At 27.3% G+C, this 23358-nt stretch overlaps 3 protein-coding genes across 3 annotated transcripts; 1 reads left to right on the top strand and 2 right to left on the bottom strand.

The window, feature by feature from the left end:
* Positions 1 to 876: 876 nt before the first annotated feature.
* Positions 877 to 7219, bottom strand: LOC132945088 (splicing factor U2AF 50 kDa subunit-like). The gene is made up of 11 exons (XM_061014715.1): positions 6911 to 7219; positions 6582 to 6824; positions 5032 to 5159; positions 3708 to 3824; positions 3478 to 3640; positions 3371 to 3412; positions 3218 to 3273; positions 1767 to 1889; positions 1522 to 1677; positions 1292 to 1456; positions 877 to 1225 (listed from the first exon to the last, which is right to left on the bottom strand). Exons 1-11 carry the CDS (start codon positions 6924 to 6926, stop codon positions 1094 to 1096), a joined length of 1341 nt encoding a protein of 446 aa, XP_060870698.1. The 5' UTR covers positions 6927 to 7219; the 3' UTR covers positions 877 to 1093.
* Positions 7220 to 8594: 1375 nt separating this feature from the next.
* On the top strand, positions 8595 to 13462 carry LOC132945380 (transducin beta-like protein 3). The gene is made up of 14 exons (XM_061015104.1): positions 8595 to 8773; positions 9419 to 9470; positions 10156 to 10396; positions 10457 to 10799; positions 10871 to 11067; positions 11132 to 11325; positions 11379 to 11627; positions 11694 to 11877; positions 11956 to 12077; positions 12150 to 12308; positions 12401 to 12566; positions 12644 to 12868; positions 12935 to 13065; positions 13133 to 13462. The coding sequence occupies exons 1-14, from the start codon at positions 8751 to 8753 to the stop codon at positions 13313 to 13315; spliced, it is 2469 nt and encodes an 822-aa protein (XP_060871087.1). The 5' UTR covers positions 8595 to 8750; the 3' UTR covers positions 13316 to 13462.
* A 1931-nt stretch (positions 13463 to 15393) lies between these two features.
* On the bottom strand, positions 15394 to 23352 carry LOC132944353 (exonuclease mut-7 homolog). The gene is made up of 14 exons (XM_061013652.1): positions 22726 to 23352; positions 22442 to 22582; positions 22156 to 22373; positions 21876 to 22072; positions 21606 to 21784; positions 20667 to 20856; positions 20241 to 20596; positions 19915 to 20058; positions 19347 to 19481; positions 18198 to 18352; positions 17864 to 18097; positions 17673 to 17801; positions 16129 to 16407; positions 15394 to 16052 (listed from the first exon to the last, which is right to left on the bottom strand). The coding sequence occupies exons 1-14, from the start codon at positions 22985 to 22987 to the stop codon at positions 15915 to 15917; spliced, it is 2757 nt and encodes a 918-aa protein (XP_060869635.1). The 5' UTR covers positions 22988 to 23352; the 3' UTR covers positions 15394 to 15914.
* Positions 23353 to 23358: the final 6 nt, after the last annotated feature.

The raw sequence follows: 23358 nt of genomic DNA, 5'->3' as shown, positions 1-23358 counted from the left end.
AGGCGGATTCCCCCCTACGCGGAGTCGGGAGATTGTATGAATTTTCCCGACATTTCGCATATATTTTGCTTTAAGTGAAGTATATTTAAATGTATTTGATAATATCAGTAGAAATTGTACTTACCAACGTATACAGTTAGTTTTAAAAGCGTATAAAGTTGCGATACCAGAATCAATTTATTATAAAAAGTAAAATAACCAATATAAAACTATATCTGAACATCCCGAATTGGAAGGTACAGAATGTTTCCACCAGAGCGTGTTTTGTTAATCTGTTTCCCCAATAGTAATAATTATTATAATAGGCTGACTGACCGTCTTCGCTCAGAATCGTTTTTCTTTTACAAAGATATTACATCATTTGATTCAATTTTAACACCATTATCCATTACAGTGACCCACTTGTAAACTACTGTACATCAGAGCGACACCCACTTGCCCACTTTTTTTTAACTATGCATATCTTATGAAATATCATAATTCATAACCAACATAAATATTATGAAATTGTTTAATTTGTTTAATGTATCAACTGTATAAGTTAAAATAATATAAGAAAAATGGGTTTTTATACAATTAATAGGAAGTTCTACTTTTTTTATAAAATTAAAAAGCACCTATAATTTTGAATTTTTTATAATAATTTATAAAGAAATGAGCAGGTAGCAATTATTAATCCAAGTCTCTCAAATAGGAAACTTTTTTTTATTTTTTTTTGTAAATATGAAACATTACTTCTTCATAATAACCTCGAAGCATTACAAAATTATCCTTTTTCTATTTAAAATAGTTATGAACTGAACGTGTATATTAGTTACATGTATATAAGCTAACTTATCTACAATCTATTACCGATTGCAATGAAAAAAAAACATATTGTAATAGTATTCTTATTTATTATCTATTTTGGACCAGTACATTATTATATCTAAAATCAGTAAATAAAACAAATTCAATCAAATTATTTTTGAATATATAGCAGAATAAGATGTGCTATTAATGTAACTAGTTTAAGTCATAATTCATTATTGATGATGTTCTATAACATAAAAATTCAAATAATTTCAGTATTGGTAAAATGTATTGTAGGTAATTAAAATTCTCGTCTATGATATTTGTCTGGTTCCATGAAAGAAGTAACCACAACTCTGTTGTTGAACTTTCTGCCAGCCAAAGCTTGTTGTGCTTTTTGACAGTCAGGAATTGCATTAAATTCTATAAACACCTGAAAGACAACATTTTTCAATTATATTTGATTTTATAAGAAATTAATAAAACACAAAAGTAATACTTTTCCACATCCAGGCACATCAATTCCTTCAATAGGTCGTGGAATTTCTAGTGACCGAACAACTCCATATTTATTACACTCTTCGCGAATATCTTCCAGAATATCTTCATATTCTTCTTCATCTTTAAGTTCATCAGGAGTTACCATATTCAATAAACATAAAACCTGCAAATAATTATAAATATTTTCATGAATAATTTTACTTTATGTTATTAAAAAAAAACACTTACCTCAGTTGGAGGTCCAGCAGTTCCAACAACTGTAAGTCCAGGGACTTGAATCGTAACAGGTACTTGCCCAAGTCCAGGATTTTTAGCTCCTATACTGGCCCTTTGCACAATCAATTTTTTTTCTCCTAATTGCATACCATTCAAACCAGCAATGGCCTAAATTTACAAAAGTTCAATAATTAATATTTGTTGTAAACATTGTCTTAAAAGGTACTATTATTTGAATATTAAGTAAAGTATTTTACCTGATCAGTCATCACAACATCGGCATACTCACAGAACGCATAACCCTTACTCAAACCAGTGGCAGCATCTTTAACCAAATTGAACGCTTTTAACTGACCAAACGATGTAAGTAGCTCTTTCACCTATCATCATGCACATAATTAATTTCAAACCTATTATATTCTGTTGGATGCTAATTACCCTTAGGAGTATTTGTTTAGGGCTCACATACTGTCATTGACTTAATTAAGAAAAATGTATAGAATAAACTACTGTATGCAATTTACTTAAAGATAAAAAACATACTTTTTAGATTCAAAATATCAAAGTATAATATAATATATTAAACCAAAATTAAGTTTAAACAGTTTACCTGTACAACATTGAATTAATTTATAATACACTTTTAGTTTTATATTTTTTTTAATTTACCTGTTTTACAACCGTTCTTTATGATTTATCATACAATTTTATTAATTATCATATTAATAAAGTAGACTTAATAATAAATATTCTTTAAGGTGAACTATATTTTTTAAACTAATTTGGTTTACCTAATACACCTGAATAGTTTATAATTAGTATGTATAGTCAATAATATTATTTCCCAAATACATTAAATACATTTTTTTTTACCATAAAAATCCACCAATCAAATTTATAGAATAATTTCAGAATTTATTTACTAAAACAAATTTCAGTTCATTCGTTTTTAAATATATATACTTGAAATTGAATAACCATTATTTTTTTTAATAAAATTAGTTATTTATTATTATTAGAAATTATTAACTGGTTATAATATTAAGAATATACATTTGTGCTTAATACTACATAACGAGAAGATTTTTGATTTACTCTTATTAGGCGTTCACATTATTCAAGAAAACATATAGAACGGTTTAGTTCCTATGAAACATAAACAATAATTACCAATGTAATATTCCGAAACACCACTTGCCTGTATGTCGATTTGGACAAGGCGACCGAGGAAGCAGTTGTATCAGAGTTTCATTTTCAACCAAGTACCCTAGCTAGGGGCAAGGGGTATAGCAGAGGAACAATTATTAGCTTTAGACTGTTTCATTGAAATTTCTAAAAGTTTTTTTTTAACACTTTTTACTTACATTTGTTTTCAGACAGAAAGAAAAGTAAATGTATCGCAAGCATAATGAAAAGTCAATAAAAGGCTGGCAAGGAGAATCCATGTTCTTACGGCAACCCTAAATAAATACCCCAGATCCCTGCAAATCTAAACTGCTATATTTTAATACACAAAACAAGAATATATTTTCTGAAAAAAACAAAAATAAAACCTGAAATTTATGTGCTGAAAATTAAAAAAAAAAAATTAGCACTATTTTGCTTCTTCTCATTCCATGTTTTGGTATTGACCTAATGTACCTCTGCTAATGATGGACCATTACGCTAAAAATAAAGGGCTAAATATGTAACTACTCAAATGACTTACCTGTTCATCATTAAGATATGCTGGTAATCCTCCAATAAATATTTTGTGTGGTGAATCTACAAAACAACAATTATTAATGAGTAAAATTATTTATTTATAAAATAGGTATCATCATAAATAATATACAATATTATCTAAGGATATAACACAAACCTGGAACTGTTCCAAGACCAAATGAACTGGAATCATATTTCACTATAACAAATTATATTACAATAAAAATTATGTTTTGATCCTTAATAAAATAAAAGTTTCCATACTCATGTCTAATGTCATTCCAGAATTATAGTTTGTCACCGGATTACTCTCCGTCATTCCAGGTGTTGGTTGATAATCATGTGGACGTCTTATTTTCAAGCTCTGTCCTTTGAAATTAATCCCATCAAAAGCCATTGCTTGAGTAGTTTCGTCAATAGACCTAAACTATATTTCAATAGAATTGTAATTTGCATTAAATTTGATAATTCTATTAAATGCAACGTATATATACCTCCAAAAAGGCAAAATTTTTATCTAAATTAATTTGACACGCAAGCACGGGATTGCCAGCAGCTTGAGCTAATCCAGACAAATGCATCTGCTGATTAAAGAATTCCATCATTTCATCCTAAAAAACATTAAAAATATGTAAATTTGTAGTACATACAAATAACACTGTGTTTAGACGCCCAACTAAGATCAGTTAGATAAGATATATTCCTGACAAGTGTCAACAACTTACATAGGCTGATTAACTGAATACAATTAAATATTATTTCAGAATAAGATTATATACTAATACTAGCTGATATGTTGATTAATTAACTCTTTTTGGGTATAATTCGCTGTGCATATTATGGAAGCAAAATCATATTGTATTTTAATTTTTAGCCATCCGCGTGGCGTTGCCTGTAAGACTCGCATATGGTTATGTGAACAGTATATTATCAGGTAGACAATCTACCTGAGGTAGGATTGTGGATTTCAGCACAAACCGTCCAATGGTTTGAGCAGTGCATTGATAGATCAGTCAGTCAGCTTACTGTTTTATATATACAGATAATATGATCTAGGCACAATATAGTATATTAGGTATATATTTGATTTCATGAATCATAATATCAACTTAAATAATTACATAATAAAAAATTTAAAAAAAAAGAAACTATTCCTATGTACCAACTTTTGATATTTATAAATATTTTTAAAAATACTACAAGGGGATTCTGAATTACATTTTCAAGCGTTTTGGTCAAGAAAAACAATTTTTACCAACATATACATGAAAAAACTTATTAGAAAATGTAATTTTGTATAGAAATTATAATATTTAAATAACAGTGAAATGTTTAAGCTTCTAATTTGTTATAACTTATCTGATGACAAAAATCAATTGAGGAAAAATCTTTACCTGTATATGTTTATACATCTAATTGTAACTGAGTCAAGTAAAACAAATGCTTATAGATTTTAAACCAGAATAGGAAATTAATGCGAAAGATATTATTAGTGGGCACAGTTATTTTCTAACCAATTATTTACCAACCACAATACATATAATAGGTTATTCAAATATGATTAATGATGACTAATGAAATTGTTTTGCCTAAACAATATTATTTAATATACCAAATAACAAGAAAATTAAAATTCTGAACACAGACATATGGAATACGGTGACAATGAAATACCACCATATTTAGTACTTTCATTACAATGATTATGATTTATTACAATACAATATTATATTAAAATAAACCTATAGAAAATAGCCATGTAAATGTTGGTCAGGCATTTAGACACAGTGTACAAATAATAAGTAATGACAATAATACCTCAGTAACACCAAATGGTATGTTTCCAACATACAATCGTCTTGCTTGTCTTGTGATGGTAGATCCAACCACTGGGACAGCTGTTTGTGGGGTATCTGGCATTGTATTTGCAGGAATTTGTCCAGCAGCTAAACAAAAACAAACTCAAATAATTTTAATTTGAACATTTTACTAACCCTTCAAAAAATAATATTATTAAAAACGGTTCTGAACAAAATATGATTTGTGTAGAGTTATAATTGGTATCATTATATATATAATAAATAATGTGCCAAAATTGTTACTTTTTGGGACCCATGAATGATTAGGGCAAACATTCTTAATGTAGGCATATAAAGTACATAATATATAACATTATGTTTAAGTGTCTATTTAAATGTAAGTATTCTTCTTACTTTTATTAATAATATAATTATAATTAAGATGTATACATTTATATTTAGTGCCAACAAGTGGTAGATAATAAGTATAAAACCTTTAAAAATCATAATATAAAAATAAAATGATTTTTTGTATTGGAAGGGATGTATCACACATTTATACTGTTATGTAAATTTACTTAAGCTTAAAAAAATGGAAACTAGTCAATAAGGATCATGTATATATTTTTTATTTAGCAGTATTGGAGTTAAATTTTTTAGTTAGCAGTTATGTCTCTAAAACCTTTTATAGTCTTAATATAAAAACTTTGACGTTAAATGATAATATCATCTTAAATAGGTTTTATAATATAGGTAAGTATAAATGTATATAAAAACTGACTAGGAAATACAAATTATAGCATAATCATTGCTCTTTGCATTTGTTGTTTGGTAATCAACTGTTAAAATTAGATATCATAATGTATTATACAAATTACTGAGAAAGCTTATTAATATCTAGTGCAATAAGAAGTATTTTGTACCTATTACTTAAATCATAAAATAAACAATTAAGCATTTATCTAGGCATTAATAATTAAATTTAATAATTGGTTGTAAGCTATAAGTTAAAACTATTTTTGAAAAAAACTCCACTAGGTCATAACCACAATTAAAGATAATATATGGTTATAACTTATTAAATATTGTTCATATAATTTTAACCATCTAAGATGAGAGAAGTGGAAACCAATTTTGTAATAGTTTGTACCAATATATTAAACATACGTATGTATCTAGGTATATATTATTTAAAAACTATTAATAATATAAAGAAAAAACTTTTATTATTCAAATGTATAACTTGAAATGTATAAATTATATTTTTACCTTGCTATTATCATTTTAATTAACATATTACAATTATGTAGGTACTTACTGTATTTCGATCTAAAATATCCTAAAATATGGAAAAGATTTTCATAAAATAAAATGAATAATAATTTAAATATTTTATTCTGACAATGCCCAAATACATTAACTTAATAACAGGTTATTTAATAGGTATATCTAATTACAATATGGTATGTCTACAAGTGATATACTTGCCAATAATGAGCTACTTACTAATATAATTTGATTCTTTAAACTATGTAATTGCCTATTTAATTGAAAATTATAATAACTTACCTTGCATGGCTTTATATTGAAGAGGTGCAATATGTTCAAAACCTGGTGGCGGAACATCCCAATAGAGTGATGGCTTTCTACGTCTAGACTTATTTTTAGGCGACTTAGATCTACTACGTTTACGACCTTCACGACTCCTTGATCGATGTCTGCGATGACGTTCACGGTCCCTAGATCGTGAACGTCGCCTTCTTTCCCCACGTTCTCTCTGACGTTCTCCTCGGTCCCTGTCACGTTCTGTTTCTAAATTACAAATTAAAATTACATTAGTATACAATTAATCATATTAAACATAAACTATTCACGTATAATCATCATTTAAACGCTACCTTTGTCTTCACCCATTATATTTTAAGTTCGTGCCTTGTAGTAATATTAAAAGCAGCGGCAACGACTACTTTGAATTTTCAGGTTCAACTTCAACGTTTTTAAGTTTAAACTAAATGAATAATTGAAATTGGTCAACAGAAAATCATAAATACTGAAATACTGAATACCGAAAAGCCGGCAAACAAGTATAAGGAAAAAGTTAAACACGACTGAAGATTGACTTAGTTAATAATTAGTGAATTGTTATTTTGTAATTTGTTTATGGTTTATCTATCTTTATACCTACCATGTTCTATGTACCTACGGAACGTGCCTTAGCATAGAACAATATTATTATCCAGTGTGCCAGTGAGTTCACAAATGCACACTTGAAGCACCTTGGTAGTGATCTAACCTTAAAAAATAAAAACTCATATTAATTATACATTTTTTAGTTTGATTGTTGTTATTGTTTTTATAATAATATAATTTAAATTTAATGGAACACAATAGTTTGTTTATGGAACCTAATTATATCTATACAATAATTATATTAATTAATTGGTAGAGCAAATTTATTCGAAAAAATGGTGATAGATTATACTTTAACAATTTTCTTGATTAGAACGACAGATATATAAAATATTTTATATATCTGAGATTAGAACAATTTATGAATAAGGAATATAACTACAGTAATTATTGTTTAGTATCAGTCTTTATGATTTATTTTTTTAGTAATTATAATAAGTACTTAAAAATACGTTTTCTCATTAATAAAAGTTTATATTTACCTAGGGGTGGCAATCATAGATAATATAAGAATTATATTATTTATGGCGGCAATATTGTGTAAATCCGAATGCACCAACTAGATTCACTTTCCCATCGAACAAGATACTGTTGAAGAAAAACGAAGCAGTTTTACTGCCACAAACGGTGGTAACAAACACAAGAATCTGTTTAAAAAAATATCTAATGAATCAGTCAAATATTTTTTCAAAATGTCTGTGCTTTTGCCTTTTGGTATGCGTTTATAAAATTGTATAGTATAATAATATAATGTCTTCATCGGTTGAAGCAAGTCTTATTGAAAATCATTTGTCAGAAAGTAAAAATTCCAAAAATATGTTTTCTGAATTGTAATATTATAATATCTGGATGACTTGTATAAATTTGAAAATATATTTTGTCGGAAATGAATTTTCGAGAAAACGTGTACGTTTGGAAATTATACTTAGATCGTTGATAGTTGTAAAGTATCATATTGGATCGAAAAAATTTCTATGAAAATAAGTTTTTGAATAAATACGATTCTAACAAAATATTGTTCAGTATATTATTCCAGTTTCAACGTTAAATTTTTTCCTAAAATATATTATCCATAAAATTACGTTTCCAAATTCCAATTTCCAACATAATATATTTCAAACGAATTATTATTCCAAAGTCATAATATAATTCAATAAAAATTCAATTCCGAAATGTGTGTTTTAATTTTTAAACGGAATAGTTAAATATAATTAATAACAAAATATAATTCCGAACGAATAATTTTCGATTTTCTAACATTTTATGCGCGCTCATTTAATAAAACACAGTAACCATTAACCATCTTATTATAACCATAGATTGTAGCAAAACAAACGAACGATTTATGATAAATTGATAAACGCTTATCAAACTATCAAAGTAATCAATAAATATCATGGCACAGGCACGATACGCCGCACAAATTAGAACACGTGCTAAAATTTGAAAAGTTTTTTATTCTTACTTTCATGAATTTAGTAAATAAGTGCAGTTATATTTATTATTTTCCTGTGTGAGCGTGTTGACGATTACCGACGATTGACAAATATGTCAATTAAGTTAAGAGAAATGTAAGTTATATAATATATTTTACATTTAAAGATGTCTATACTATGACGGTTTTATACGACTAGATTTGTCCTGTTTCGTTTTTCTGTACAATCTATATTATACATTTTTAAATGACGATTACAGTCAATATTTAACTATGTATTTATGTGCATGGCGCATGCCAAGTTGGTTTGTAGTTGTATCATGTTAGTCATCTTAGTCTGACTGGTTTGTTAGACATAATTTTTGTAAACAAATAGTTGTTTTACAACAATACAACTATTTTACTATTATTACTTTTTACTTATAGATGATTTGATTTAAATCCAAATTAGGTACTGTATATTTTATTGCAGTAGGTTACTTATTTCCACAAGTTTAAACAGTAAACACTAATTATTAATTACTAATTACCTATTAGAATTTGTTGGTCTCATTACTCACATTTCTTAATATACTAGTTACTTAATTAGTCCAATTTTGACAAATAAATTATCATCTTACCTAAAATATTCTAAAAATAACATAATTACTTAAATATAATTAAGACTGGAACCACATTCAAATAAAAACTTTTAAGAGTTGAATACAAAACATTCAATTACAATATTTGATATTATAAAAATACAGTATTATTTATTATGTTATTTATATTTATATTACAGATTTAAACCTGAATATGTGCAGAAAGAATTTTATACTGGAGGTCATATTGAAGTAATTTGTATTTTCATTTTAATAATATAAATAATCTAGTTTTTAATTAAATAATTTAAAAAGAACAATATTATGTCTCATCAATATATTTTATATTTAGAATGTTTTTTTTTTTTTGTATTCTTTAACATTTTATTACCAATTTGGTACATTTAATAAATTATTATGTTTTTATGACAAAATCTTAATATTTTGTAATTTATTCAAAATGTAATCTGTGTTAAATGTACACTCTGTTCCACAAGAGAATGTACACAATCCGTGCATTCGACTGACGTCGGTGACAGTAGAGGTCAAATTTCTCCAACTATTTACCGCCTGGCTACTACGTATGCGGAGAGTTGTTGCCGTCTTCCGGCCAAAAAGTTAACAATTTTAACCGAACGGGCGAAAATGGTGAGGGATGCGTAGCAACGGACAAATAAACGTGTACATTCTCTCATGAAACAGAGTATAGTAATACTGTCATCTTCATTTTAATTGTTTTTTATTTATATTCTCGGAAATATTAGGATTAAAATACTTCTAAACTATTTCTTAAATGCACCAACTTGAAATTAAATAGTTTCTCATGAAACAAAATATAAATTATAAGAATATAATATCCATCATAAATGTTTTTATCTATGTTGTCTATACTAAAAATACTAATACATTAAATAAATAATTTTTTTATACTCTTTAGTGGACCCCAGATGGTCATAATTTATTATGTCAATGTGGTCCTCGAGTATCAATATTAGATATTGAAACAACTACATTAGTTGATACCATCCCTCAACGTACTGGATCTGTTAAAACTGGTGATGAAGAAGATGAAGAAGATGAGTGCACTGATTCTGTAATTACATTTACTTTAGATCCGACTAGTAAAAATCTAATTACTTCTCACAAGAGTGGTTTATTATGCACATGGGATTGGAATGGTAAAATAACAATTAGTAATTATATATTTAGTAAAATTATTAATACATTTTGATTTTTAGAAAGAAAATTAACCAAATCGTGGCGTCATCTTCATAAAGGTCCTGTTATGAAATTAGCAATTACTAGTGATCAAATAATTGCATCTGGAGGAACTGACTCTATTATAAGATTGTGGAAATCAGAAAAAGCTCATTGTTTATATGCATTGCATGGAGCCCAAGGTAATATAAGTGCCCTAAAATTTTTGCAACAACCAAATTCTGAATTTTGGCTGTTTGCTGCTGATATGCAATGCGAAATCCATGTATGGAGTTGTGATGATGGGAAGCATTTATTTAAATTACAAGGACATTTTAGTACTGTAACAGAAATAGCATTCTACAAAAAACAATATCTTATAAGGTAATAATCGTGTAAGACAATAATTAATTTTCAATTTTTATATTATTATATTAATATTGTTTTTTAAAAAGTTGTGGCAGAGACAAAGTTGTTATTTTATGGGACCTAGAATCAAGATTACAGTTAAAAATGGTAGCCCTTTATGACTGTTTGGAAACAATGGTAGTATTACCTGAAGAGGGCTTTTATCTTCAAGATTTGGATAATGAATTAAAAAATACTCATGTCATTCCTAATGGTGTTTGTGTTGCTGTTGGAGGAGAAAATGGTTGCTACATTTCTTTAACTTATTAACTATGCTATGTTAATTATTAATAATATTTAATATTTAGGCGGGTTACATATATGGGATGTCAAAAATAATGTTCCCATTTTTAAAGAATCTAATGCTGATAGTCAATCTATAAAATCTACAAAAAGCATAACTAATATGATTTTTAATGAAACTCGGTCTACGTTAGCGATTTGTTATGTTGATAATACAATTACATTACAAAGTTTTGGACCTCAGCATTCTAAACTAACGGTTTGTTAATTAAAATATTTTTAAATTTAAAATTAATATTATTTTTTTTCCAGTTGATTGGTTCAAACGATGAAATTCTTGATGTTGCACTTTTGGGTAATGAATGCAGTCGTAGTTTAGCTGTGGCTATTAACAGCTGTGATATATACATATTTCCATGGCATAAAAAAAAAGTTGAAAGTGATGACAATTGTGAAATAGATAAAGTTGAACTGGGAGTTTGTTGTAAACGGCTAAAGGGCCATACAGATACAGTCTTATGTTTAGTTTCTTATAAAAACTTCCTAATATCCAGCAGTAAAGTAAGATATTAACTGATTAATTTAATTATCTTTCAGATTTTATTATTGTAAATAATTTATATTTAGGATCATTGCATTAGAGTATGGTTATATTGTAATGTAAACAGGACAGCTAAATGTGTTGCTATTGGATCCCGCCATACAGGTGCAGTAAATACAGTAGCCATTTCTAAATCTTTAGAGTTTATTGTCTCTGCCAGTACAGATACTACATTAAAACTTTGGAAACTCCCAAAAACATTCAAAAGTGGTATAAATCAATAGAAATAACCAATAATTATTCTGTAAAAAATATTTTATTAATATTTTAATAAATGCCTTTTAAAAGATGAACCACATATTTTGAGCGTCAAATTAACTGAAGTTGGACACGAAAAAGAAATAAATAGTATTTGCATAGCACCTAACTATCAGACAATTGCTACTGGCTCTCAGGATAAATTAATTAAAGTAATAGCCAATTGGTTTCTAAATGACTATTACAAAATACTAAATAGCATTATTTATATATTTTGTGAATAGATATGGTCTGCAAATGATTTATCAGTTCTTGGAGTATGCAGAGGCCACAAGCGAGGGGTATGGTGTGTACGTTTTTCTCCTATAGATCAAGTGCTGTTATCATCATCAGCAGATACTACTTTAAAAATATGGTCTATGGCTGATTATTCTTGTCTTAAGGTAAAAAGAAAAAATATTTACATTTTAAAAATTAATGAATTTATAATTGATACATTTTAAAAATGTATACATTTATACCCAATACATTTTAGACACTGGAGAGTCATGATTCATCAGTATTAAAAGGAGGTTTTTTAAATCATGGTACTCAAGTAGCTAGTTGTGGAGGTGATGGGCTAGTTAAAATTTGGTGTCTAAAAACTAGTGAATGTATTGCTACACTTGACAAACATTCTTCTAAAGTGTGGGCCTTATCAAGTAAGAAAAATACATTTTTTGTTTTATGATGAGTGTTATTAGTTACTATAGTTATTACTTAAAAATAATTTTTCAAGTTGTGGATGATGGTTCGATTATGGTGACTGGAGGAACTGATTCAAGATTAGTTGTTTGGCATGATCGTACTGAAGAAGTGAGAATTTCTGAAGCAGCTGCTAGCCAAACTAAAGCGTTACAAGACCAACAATTACAAAACTTGTTACAAAATGAACAATTGTTACCAGCACTTAAAATGTCCATCACATTAGAAAGGCCAAACACCGCGCTTAAAATAATACAAAGTTTGTTTACATCAAGTGGTTAAAGTTTATTTTATTAATAAATATTGAACTATTCCTTTTTTGTAGCTTTATCTAAACAAGGCCAAGGGCAAGATTTATATATGGTATTTCAAAATATCAATCAAGAACAAAAAGAAAGACTTTTGAATTATGTAGTTGATTGGAATAACAATGGAAAATATTGTCTTGCAGCACAAGTATTTAGCAACATTTTTTATTTGTCTACGGTTTAATTTTAATTATATAATTGAAAATGTATTTCAGCTTGTTTTAAATATTCTGCTGGAAGATATTATGATGGGAAAATTGACTATTAATCAAGAAAAGTTACAAGGATTAATGGCATACAGTGAACGACACTATAGACGATTAACCACATTAATGACAAATTTACAACTTTTGCGTTATACAACTAATTGTATGGCTCCTCATCTATCAAATGAATAATAATAAAATATAGTGCGACCAAGTTGAGACAATGACCAGAGAACCGTCTAAAACCGGTTGATCCCATGTTAACTGGTCGCACTATAGCTTAATTATTAATCTGTACATTTTATTATACAATTACATAATACATGATTATTATTTTTATTTCGCTATTTGTTGCATTTTAAATAAAAACCCAGGAAGGCGCTCTGCTATATATTAGATTTCAAATGTACCCAGTCATTCAAAGGGTCACTGTAATAGATGTTTTAAATTTAAATTCAATGATAAATAGGGCTCGGATGTAAATGCCCTTATGAATATAGAAAAATGCATTTAAAACCCCTAAAAAATGTACTTTCAAATATGTATTTATGATGTAAGAAAGTTAAAATTTAAAATACTAAAAAAATATAAATTCCTAGGAATTTCTTTTTCGAAAATCAAGACATTTGTGAATTCTTTAATTTAAATACCAGATTACCTATATTATTTTAGTACAATATGTGTATTTATCTTGCATTTTTTTTGTAATATTACTACTTACTAGAAATAGGTTGAAATTTACCTAAAAAATGAATCCTAAATAGTTCATTGTCAGCTTAGTTTGTACTTTATACACATTTACGTCCTGCAAGTGTCAAGTATTTCAGAAAAAAAGATGCATTAGCATCGAAATCTGAGCTCTAATGATAAATCAATGTATCAAAATTGATTGTGATAAATATACTACTTTAAAAAAAAAAATTACACAACCTTAAGGCAGGACTGATGAATTCATGTAATGACCATTGATATTCATCTTCTAATTATAAGCAAAAGGTAATGAAAAAATAATATTGATATGCAAGATATTATTTTAACATTATTAACTTATAAGTTAAGTAACTATACTTACTTAGTAACTTCATGCTATCATATGGAATACCTCATACAGTTGAATTGTATGAGGTGTGATACATACATGTCAAAAACCTAACATTTGTTATTATCAATATTCAATTGCCAATAGATGTACATCATGGGTATTCGAAAAAAAAGCCCCGATATCAAAATATGGTAAAAAAAAGCCCCATGCCAACTAAATACATAACACTTATCATATACATTTTTTAACAATATATGGCATATACCTATATTTCAATATAATTATGTAACACTTTTTTGACATAGGTATCAATAACCATATTATAATATATAATATTTGTTTAATCATTTTTATATACTTTTATATCATAATAAAATTTAATTTAACAATGCACCAAATATTTTAAACTGTAGGTTTAAGATTTAAAATATAAGAGATTAAACTATACTATATAGTTATAAAAGTAATTGACATTTTGACTTTATCTTAAAAATGATGTATTATATTTTATTGTAGACTCTATCTGTAAACTGGTGTTAGTATCTGCAACATTTTATTATTAAAAATTGGTTTTTTCGTTAATATAGTTATTGTTGTGATTATTTTAAATTAAAAGTGTACCTATAGCTGCAGTTAGGTATGATATTCTCTTTACTCTTCAGTAAGCATTTTCCGTTCATCTGGTTATTATCATGTGACGTCGGTGAAAGAATTTTTGAAATTAGACCAGTAGTTTATTTGTTACAAATAAACAAATCTTTCCTCTTTATGGGATAGAGATAGAATATTATATTATTAGTATAGAAGTATTACATATCTACACACAGATAAAACACACAAAAGGAAAAGGTCAGGTTGCCGGTAGCTTGAAACCCAACAGATGCCGTGCCATATTATATAGGTATACAATTTACACGGTTATTTTAATTATTCATAACTAATTATGTATTCACTTTATCGGACTAAATTTATGTCTATGACACTTCCCATAAATGTAGCTTTTTATTGGTGAAAGAATTTTTGAAATCAGTCAAGTAGTTTTTGAGTTAATTCGTTACAAACAAACAAATCTTTCCTCTTTATATAATAGTATAGAGTATAGATAATATACAATATACATAATATATAAAACTGAAGTATTTTTATAATACTACAATTTTTTTTTACAATATTCAATGGTTAGTTTGAAATTTGTTATCACATGGAAAAAATAAATATAAATACCAAATGTAAACACTGACAAAGTACTATAATTTATTAATTATGTTACATGATATTATATAAGTTGACACATTTTAAAACTACTAAAATCACATAAAAAGGCTCAACATAAATTTATATATTTATAAAAAAAGTAATAAATTATATAAAACGATCACAGTTAATTTTAAAATTTGATTATATAAGAAGAAATTAAGAAAACTACTCTGATTGAAATAATATCGTACTTGGGCCTTGGCAGCTGACTTCAGTGTAGGGACGTAGCTTCACTACACAGCGGGCATACTCAGTGGGGGTAACAGGCATATATTGCCTAACAAAAACTGGTCTCTGGGCAAATAAATTTTTATTTTGAATAAATTATAGGTAAAACTAAATTCTTATACAGGAAAAAATGTATTATATGGAACTATAAAAATTAAAAGGCTAGTCATAACTAAGTTGAGTTTGTTTATTATTTTAAAATACCAAATTTATACTGAAAATGTTTATTTTTTACATATTATCAATAACTAATAATGTTATAATTCATTTAAACTTCATTCCTAAGCTACTACCAAGTGCACTCTCCCATTGTAAGTTATCCCACCTAACTGAACCACAACTGTTACAAATGTAAAATATACGATTTTGGTCATTAAACATATCGGCCGATAGTGGTTTCACCTGAAATGTTATAATTAAAAACAATTATTATCACTGCCTTTTGTTATATAAATGCTATGGCTTATTTAGTATTTACATCAATCATTGAATTTCCATTAGTATAACCACTTATAAGTTTACTATGAGGCTCTTCTGGAATTGATGAATTATTGGTCAAACATTTTGCATTTATTGGAGCACTTGTTCCTTCATCTGAGTCATCTTCATCCCCATAAAAGTTATCATCTTCATAATTTTCATCAATAGAAGGTGGTCTATATCTAACAGCTCTTTGATTTTGTATTATTTTAACTGAATCATAAATTTGTTTCATAACCAAGCTGCTAACTATCTCATAACTGTCACTGTTACAAATCTGAAACAATAAAAATGTAAAAATATAATATTTTTAGAGATGAAGATGAAAAACACACTTTTTTTATATTTACTGTAATTGGTAAAAGTAGTTAATTGTAAATAAAGGGAACATAAATTCCAGTTTAATATTTTTTTAGTATCTATTACTAAAATAAAATACTTTATTTATTTAGGTTATTATATTGCATTATTGCATCAAAAACTACTATATCGGTATAAGAAATTATTTTACAAAATTTTAAAATAATAAAGTGATATCAGGGGACACACAGAGGCTGGTTATGGAGTGTTGATGCCAGTAAGCAAGAATTAAAATCACGTGTTCCTTGTTAAAAAATAAAAATAATAATTAACAAATCCATGGTAAAAACATTGTCATAGTGGTCAATTGCATCATGTTAAGATAATTGACAAATGATAGTTGAAATTAATACAATTTTAATAATACATTAATTATAATACTATTGGGAAGACAGATTAACACAGGGAGCGCTGTCGACGCCAATCGTACTGATGGTTAGGTGTATTCCCCCTACGTGGAGTCAGGACTCAAGTCAGGAGATTGTACGTATTTTCCCGACATTTCACATATATTTTCCTTTAAGTGAAATGTATTTGATAATATTAGTAGAAATTGTACTTACCAACGTATACAGTTAGCTATAAAAGCGTATAAAGTTTCGATACCAAAATTAATTTATTATAAAAAGTAAAATAACCAATATAAAACTATATCTATACACACCGAATCAGAAGGTACAAATTGTTTTCACCAGAGCGTGTTATGTTAATCTGTATCCCCAATGGTGCAGGCACAAAGAATGAACACTACTCGCCATGCGCCTAACAGCAGTTTTTGATAGTGGTATTCAAATCATACAAACTATTTATAATATGCTATAAATTTTTTTTATATTGTAAGGCTACATATATTTTTTATAATCAATTTATTTATGATACAAGATGATATAAATTAACGTAAAAGCAGCGTGACCAGTAAAATGTTGAGAACCAATAGTTACAACAGTGGGTATGAACAATGGGGCTGCAAGGGGCAACCCTAATTTTTTGTGACCAAGACTAAAACTTATTTAAATAGTATTTATCGTATTTTATTAGTTTATAATTAGGTTTTAAACAAAAAATGTAATACAATTTACACTTTATACTTTTAAGATTAAATTTAGCTTTTTACCTAAAACGATTTAAAATCCCTGTACTTGGTATTTGTTTAAATATTTATTCTACCAATTAAACAATTACCTGACAACGGCTATTCAAATCTTCTTTTTTAACAACAATTTTGAAAAAATTCAACACTTCTTGTACTTGGTCATCCAAGTTATGATTTTGAACACAATAACATTGGCCAGCATGTAATTGTTCTGCTACCTAAGGAAAAAAGTTAATTTATAATACTATTCTATTTTTTGTATTAAATATAATAGGCTTACCTTTGAAAATGCATGTCCAAAAGCAATAAAATGTAAATTGTTAGTTTTGATTGAGTTAACTATGTAATGGGAATCGTTTATTCTTGATCTTTCAACAATGGAAGTATCAATACCACATTTACGTAAACGTTCAGCTAACTTCTCTAATGTGTATGGTACCAGCAATTTGAAATGCTTTACACAAGAAACATGAGTATGAGGTGACTTGGATTTTATATTAGTTTTTGGCACTTTCTAAAATCAAAATAAATGTATGGATAAACAGATGATACAATGATACATATTATAGACATTTAATAATTAGTTAAATGTATTTAATATTTTTATTACATACATATTTATGTTTTTTATGTTTTGGCTTAGGTTTCATCATATCCGGATGGTCATTATTTGATATTTTTTGACACACTTCGTCAAATGGAATATTACTGGTTTCACATTTTGTTTTGAATAAATTGTAAACTTCTAATAAACAATAAGCATCTAGAGCTGAAAATTAAATAAATTAAATATAAATATTATTCTGTTTTTAACTGATAAGTCAACTTTTTTGCAATAATGTTGTTCAATAAAATGTTTTTAATTTAAAGCTATTGCGTATCTAAATTATTGATTAGTTTAGAAATATATCTATTTACAAAAATAATTAATATTATATAGGATGATTATTTTAACGTAAAATACATATTATTTTGAAAACCACTAACAAGTAACATAATTGAAAATAAAAATAGTATTTCTATTATCATTTTTAAGTGTTTATTTTTTGTAACAACATAAATTTATCATTTCATGTTAATTTTTTTTAAAAATATTTTTTGATGTATAAAATATAATTTTTGACTCGATGTTTGAATTCAGTCACAAATGTGCTCTGAGTGACACACCGACCGGTGTCAATAGTTCCCCGATGGGTGAGTGACAAAATTCTTGCCATCCATACACACACATGTTCAAACCAACAGTACCCTCCTCCACCATTAGTAGCAGGCTAATGACCTTAGTTGTCAAAGCCTTAATTTAAAAAAAATAGATTTTCAAACTAGTAGTTTATTAGTTATAACTTATAAGTATTTAAAGTTTAGATGAGCAGAGTCAGAGTTGGAGTAGCATAGCGATATCCCACAAAATATTAGTCAATCACTTTGCACCGAACTCTAAAGTTGATAACCAATGAATTAAAATTTAAAATATAAACTTGAATATGACATAATATGCAATATAATATTATGCACACAAGTTTCAAATTTGTTTAGTGCATGGTTGAATGTTGCTTTTCAAAATTTAAATATTAAAAAAAATCAAACAATATACCTTAAAATATATTAATTTTTTGTTAAGAATCAGTAAGTGGAAAACGAAAAAAAATATATAAAATATAAACATAGAAAAAAATATAATTTTGTTATGACTTTAAATTAAGTACACAAAAAAATGAAGAAAAATTAATATTTTATGTTAAAAAATCCCTCAGTATAGTTACCGGCATATTTAATTTGATTTGACCGTAATGGTATTTTTTCCCAATTTGAAAATTGTTCAGTCTTATTTAATGGCCTTCCAAAACATAATTTCACTAAATCCGAAAGACTATTATAGGTTATGTCTTCATTTGGACCTGAAAAATAAATTAAACATGAAGCACACTATTATATTCTCTTTCTGACTCATGCACAACATAGCAAATTTGCAATCGGAAGAATCAATCTTGTGTTGCTAACTTTAGTATTAAATTGAATTAGCTTATTATCAAACTTAGTTAATAATATTATTTGTATTTGTACATTAGATATGAGTATTTTTAAATTCACATAACTTACATATTGAAATAAAATAAAATGACCAATGTACAAACACAAATAATTTTCTTAACTTGAAGTTTGAGAATAGGTAAATTTATTCTAATAATAAAGTTAACAGCACGAGGTTTGTTCTGCTAAAAGCAAATTTTCTACGTGGTGGGTGGGTCAGAGGGACAAAATAAATAATGAGCTGACATCCTTTTAAGGAAAAATATAAAATTGTAGAACTTATAAAGAATTTATATGTACTTTGAAATGGAAGCTGAAAATTCCATTTAGTCTCTAGTTCTTTCCATAACAACTTAATATCAATAAATCCAGGTCCGTGGAGCTGTATGTTATCAATTGGTAATGAAGATCTAATCATTGACGCATCTCCTTTCCATTCAAAACCTAAGTAGTTTAAAATAGTAATGAATAATTCAATAATACACAAATAACAAAAATCTTAACTTATTAAGTCATAACACCATATAAATGAAAATGATATGAATTCATATTCAATCTCAACTTAACAATAATAATACTATGAAAATATTTAAATGAATATTGATAAATATTTCATGCGTACTTGCCTAATTTTAATATATTTATATTACTGAATATGTTCATAGAAAATTCTTGCCAATGGAGCTTAAAACTTTCAGCTGGCTGCAGTTGTGGTAAATGAAAAATGTAAATTGAATCAATAGTAGCTAGCTGAATGGATGCTAAATCACTTTTATCACTTGTCAGTTCTGGTTTCCATTCACAGTCCAAACCAAAAACATCCAAATGTGCATCAAATAACTCAATGTTAATTTTATCTAAAAATTCATTAAACTTTGATGCACAATCAATTATATGTATTTGTTTATCAGGCAACGATAAGTCATGATATTCTGTAGTATTGTATTCTTCAGTTGGTATTGATAGATCAATACCAGCACTCCTATCAATCAATAACATATAAATATATTAATAAATTGTTTGAAAAGTACATATATATAGTTTTAACTTACGCGTTTTCACAGAAAAGTAACTCCTGTTGTATGGTTGGTGGCAATAACAAAGGGTCAATAGCAAATAACTGGGCAAAATAAATACACTCCTGAATGTCTCCAAAATGTTCTAACATCTTAACCACTTCCAACATCATTGTTTCATCATTGCCAATTGATTCTAATGCCATTTCTCTCCATGCATGAATACCTAAATAAAAATTATGATAAAATTGTATATAGGCATGCACCATGCTCATATATATTAATAATATTGTTTCATCAATATTTTGGTTAAGATACATCAAAAAATTTGAACCAATATTTTATACAGTGATATATCGACCTATTTTCATTTCTGCGCATTCATTATATATTTCTACACAGCGTCCGTGAGTACATAGTTATCCACGGTTTTCTGTAGAGCAAACTATGTAAATGATCAAATGCAATTAACGTACAACCCGCGTTTGGTTAACACAAAAAATAAAAATAAAAGGAGTTCTTATTTAATTTTACTTATATATTTCATATATAACATTACAAGAGTTACATAATTATAATTTTTAAATAATTTAATTATTGAATTTTCGTTTCAATTTGAATTTACCTGATTATCCACGGAATTAGCTTATCCGTGGATGTCAAGCCACCCTATTACGCGGATAATCAAAAGTACACTGGAGTTTTATTTTGTAAAACATTATTTTTTTGTCAAAAAATTAAAAAAATATATTAAGAAATTTTATATTTATTAATTATTTATTTTAATTAATAAATGGCAATTTTTAACTACATACACGATACATAATTATTAATTATTATTATTAAAGGTATTTAAAAACATATTGATATATCAATATTTTATACACCAATTTATTAATGTATCGATATATCAAAAAAAATTTCATTTTTGTGCACCCCTAATTGTTTAGACATAAACATGTATTTGTGATTTACCAGTAGCACCAGATTGATAACGACGAAACAAGTATACTAAAGCTCCCTTCTTCTTTTGTCTAGTAACATTAGGAGCCAAATCATTTGGAATGTTATATTTTTTCATTATCCTTGTTAGATTTGTCTTGATTTGACTTTTATTAGAAAAATTATTATTTGATTGTGTAACATTTAGGCGACTGAAATAATATTTTGCAATTATTGAGAATATTGGACCACAATAGATTATTAAAATATATATTAAATAAATTAAAAAAATTAAATCCTTACTTGGCTAAGAAGTATAAGCAATCGTCATTTTCTACTAATAAATCATCAAGATATTTTACCAAAGCTGTTTGTTGAAATTTAGTGGTCACTAAAAATTCTTCAGTTACACATACCAAATTCATGAAAAACAATGGAAGTAAAAAATCTTCAACAGTAAATCTATCTTGGATATTCAAACTCATACTAGCATAACATGCCTATAAATTAAATTAAAAATATTATATTCTGCTATCGCACTTAAGTAAAGTAATATTTTAATTATCAAATATTAATAATTTACCTCTTTAAATCTTTTTTGTTTAATCGATTCTCTGATTAATTCTTCCATACAATCTAAACGTGTATTACACTTGAAAATTTTAACAATGGTGTTTATTGTGTTCGGGCTTATTTTCTTTTCAAGTACCATTTTAAATGCTTGAATTTTTAATTCCTCAGTTAAAACATGTTCATATTCACTTTCATTATATTTTATCCATTTGTAAAATTCTTCCGTTACTGTAATCAATTAAATTGTTTTAATAAAATAGACTAGGTAATTTAAAATTAATGTTGAATTTACTTACTTGTATGAGCCATTGAACTAGCTTTACCCTTGAGTCTGTCTTCTGATATGATATTTATCAATTGTAATAAGGAAGTGTACGGATCGGGACTGGATTTAAAAAAACTACTCAGTGTATCAGTTAAGACTTTACTTTGTTTCCCTGCAAACAACAGTAATTATTTATATACATACAATTGTTTCAACTAAAATAAAATTGTTCAGGTATACAATTAACATAGTTTAAGTTAATATTAGTAACAACAATAAACTTGTCTATAACAGTATTATGTTGAGCACACTCACAAGTTGCCCAAATACTCTGAATATGCTTGGCAATACGTTCAACCTCCGGCTCAAATCTTTGCACTGGTTCAAAATGTGTGACTGGAGAAACGTAAGTATTTGATGTTGCCGATGTGCCACTGACACCATAACTGGAGAAACCTATCTGCGCGATACTGGTTATCTTCCTTGGGGATTGGTTTGAAGACGGCCCAGCGGCTCTGAAATTGGCAACATCGGCAGCTGGTGCATTGCAACTGGTTTCGTTCCAACGCTCGGCCATGATGAGTCCTCGTGATGAATGATGATATAGGTACCAGTGCACCGATGTCAAGACAACAAAATCCGCAAAACCATTGACAACAACTACAGCTAATAACTGGAAATGTAAAGTTATTGCCACATTAAAACGTTCTCAACGAACGGACTAATAACAGCAGCTGCAATGGCCAAGAGTCTCGTAGCTGGACAGTCGACCACACAGATCAGAATATTGATATTATCGCTACAGAGGCGAGTTGAGATTAGGCGACTAATCACTTAACGACTGATGTAGTAATTTCGTACTACCTAGATTTCGAAATTCAAAAATCAAAATAATGAGTAAATGAAATATCGTTTTGTACTTCTGCACTTCTGTGATACACTGATACT

This window comes from Metopolophium dirhodum, chromosome 5 (assembly GCF_019925205.1).
Source record: "Metopolophium dirhodum isolate CAU chromosome 5, ASM1992520v1, whole genome shotgun sequence".
NCBI lineage: Eukaryota > Metazoa > Arthropoda > Insecta > Hemiptera > Aphididae > Metopolophium > Metopolophium dirhodum.
The sequence above is the reverse complement of the archived record's forward strand: the minus strand, read 5'-3'. Positions and strand labels throughout refer to the sequence as shown.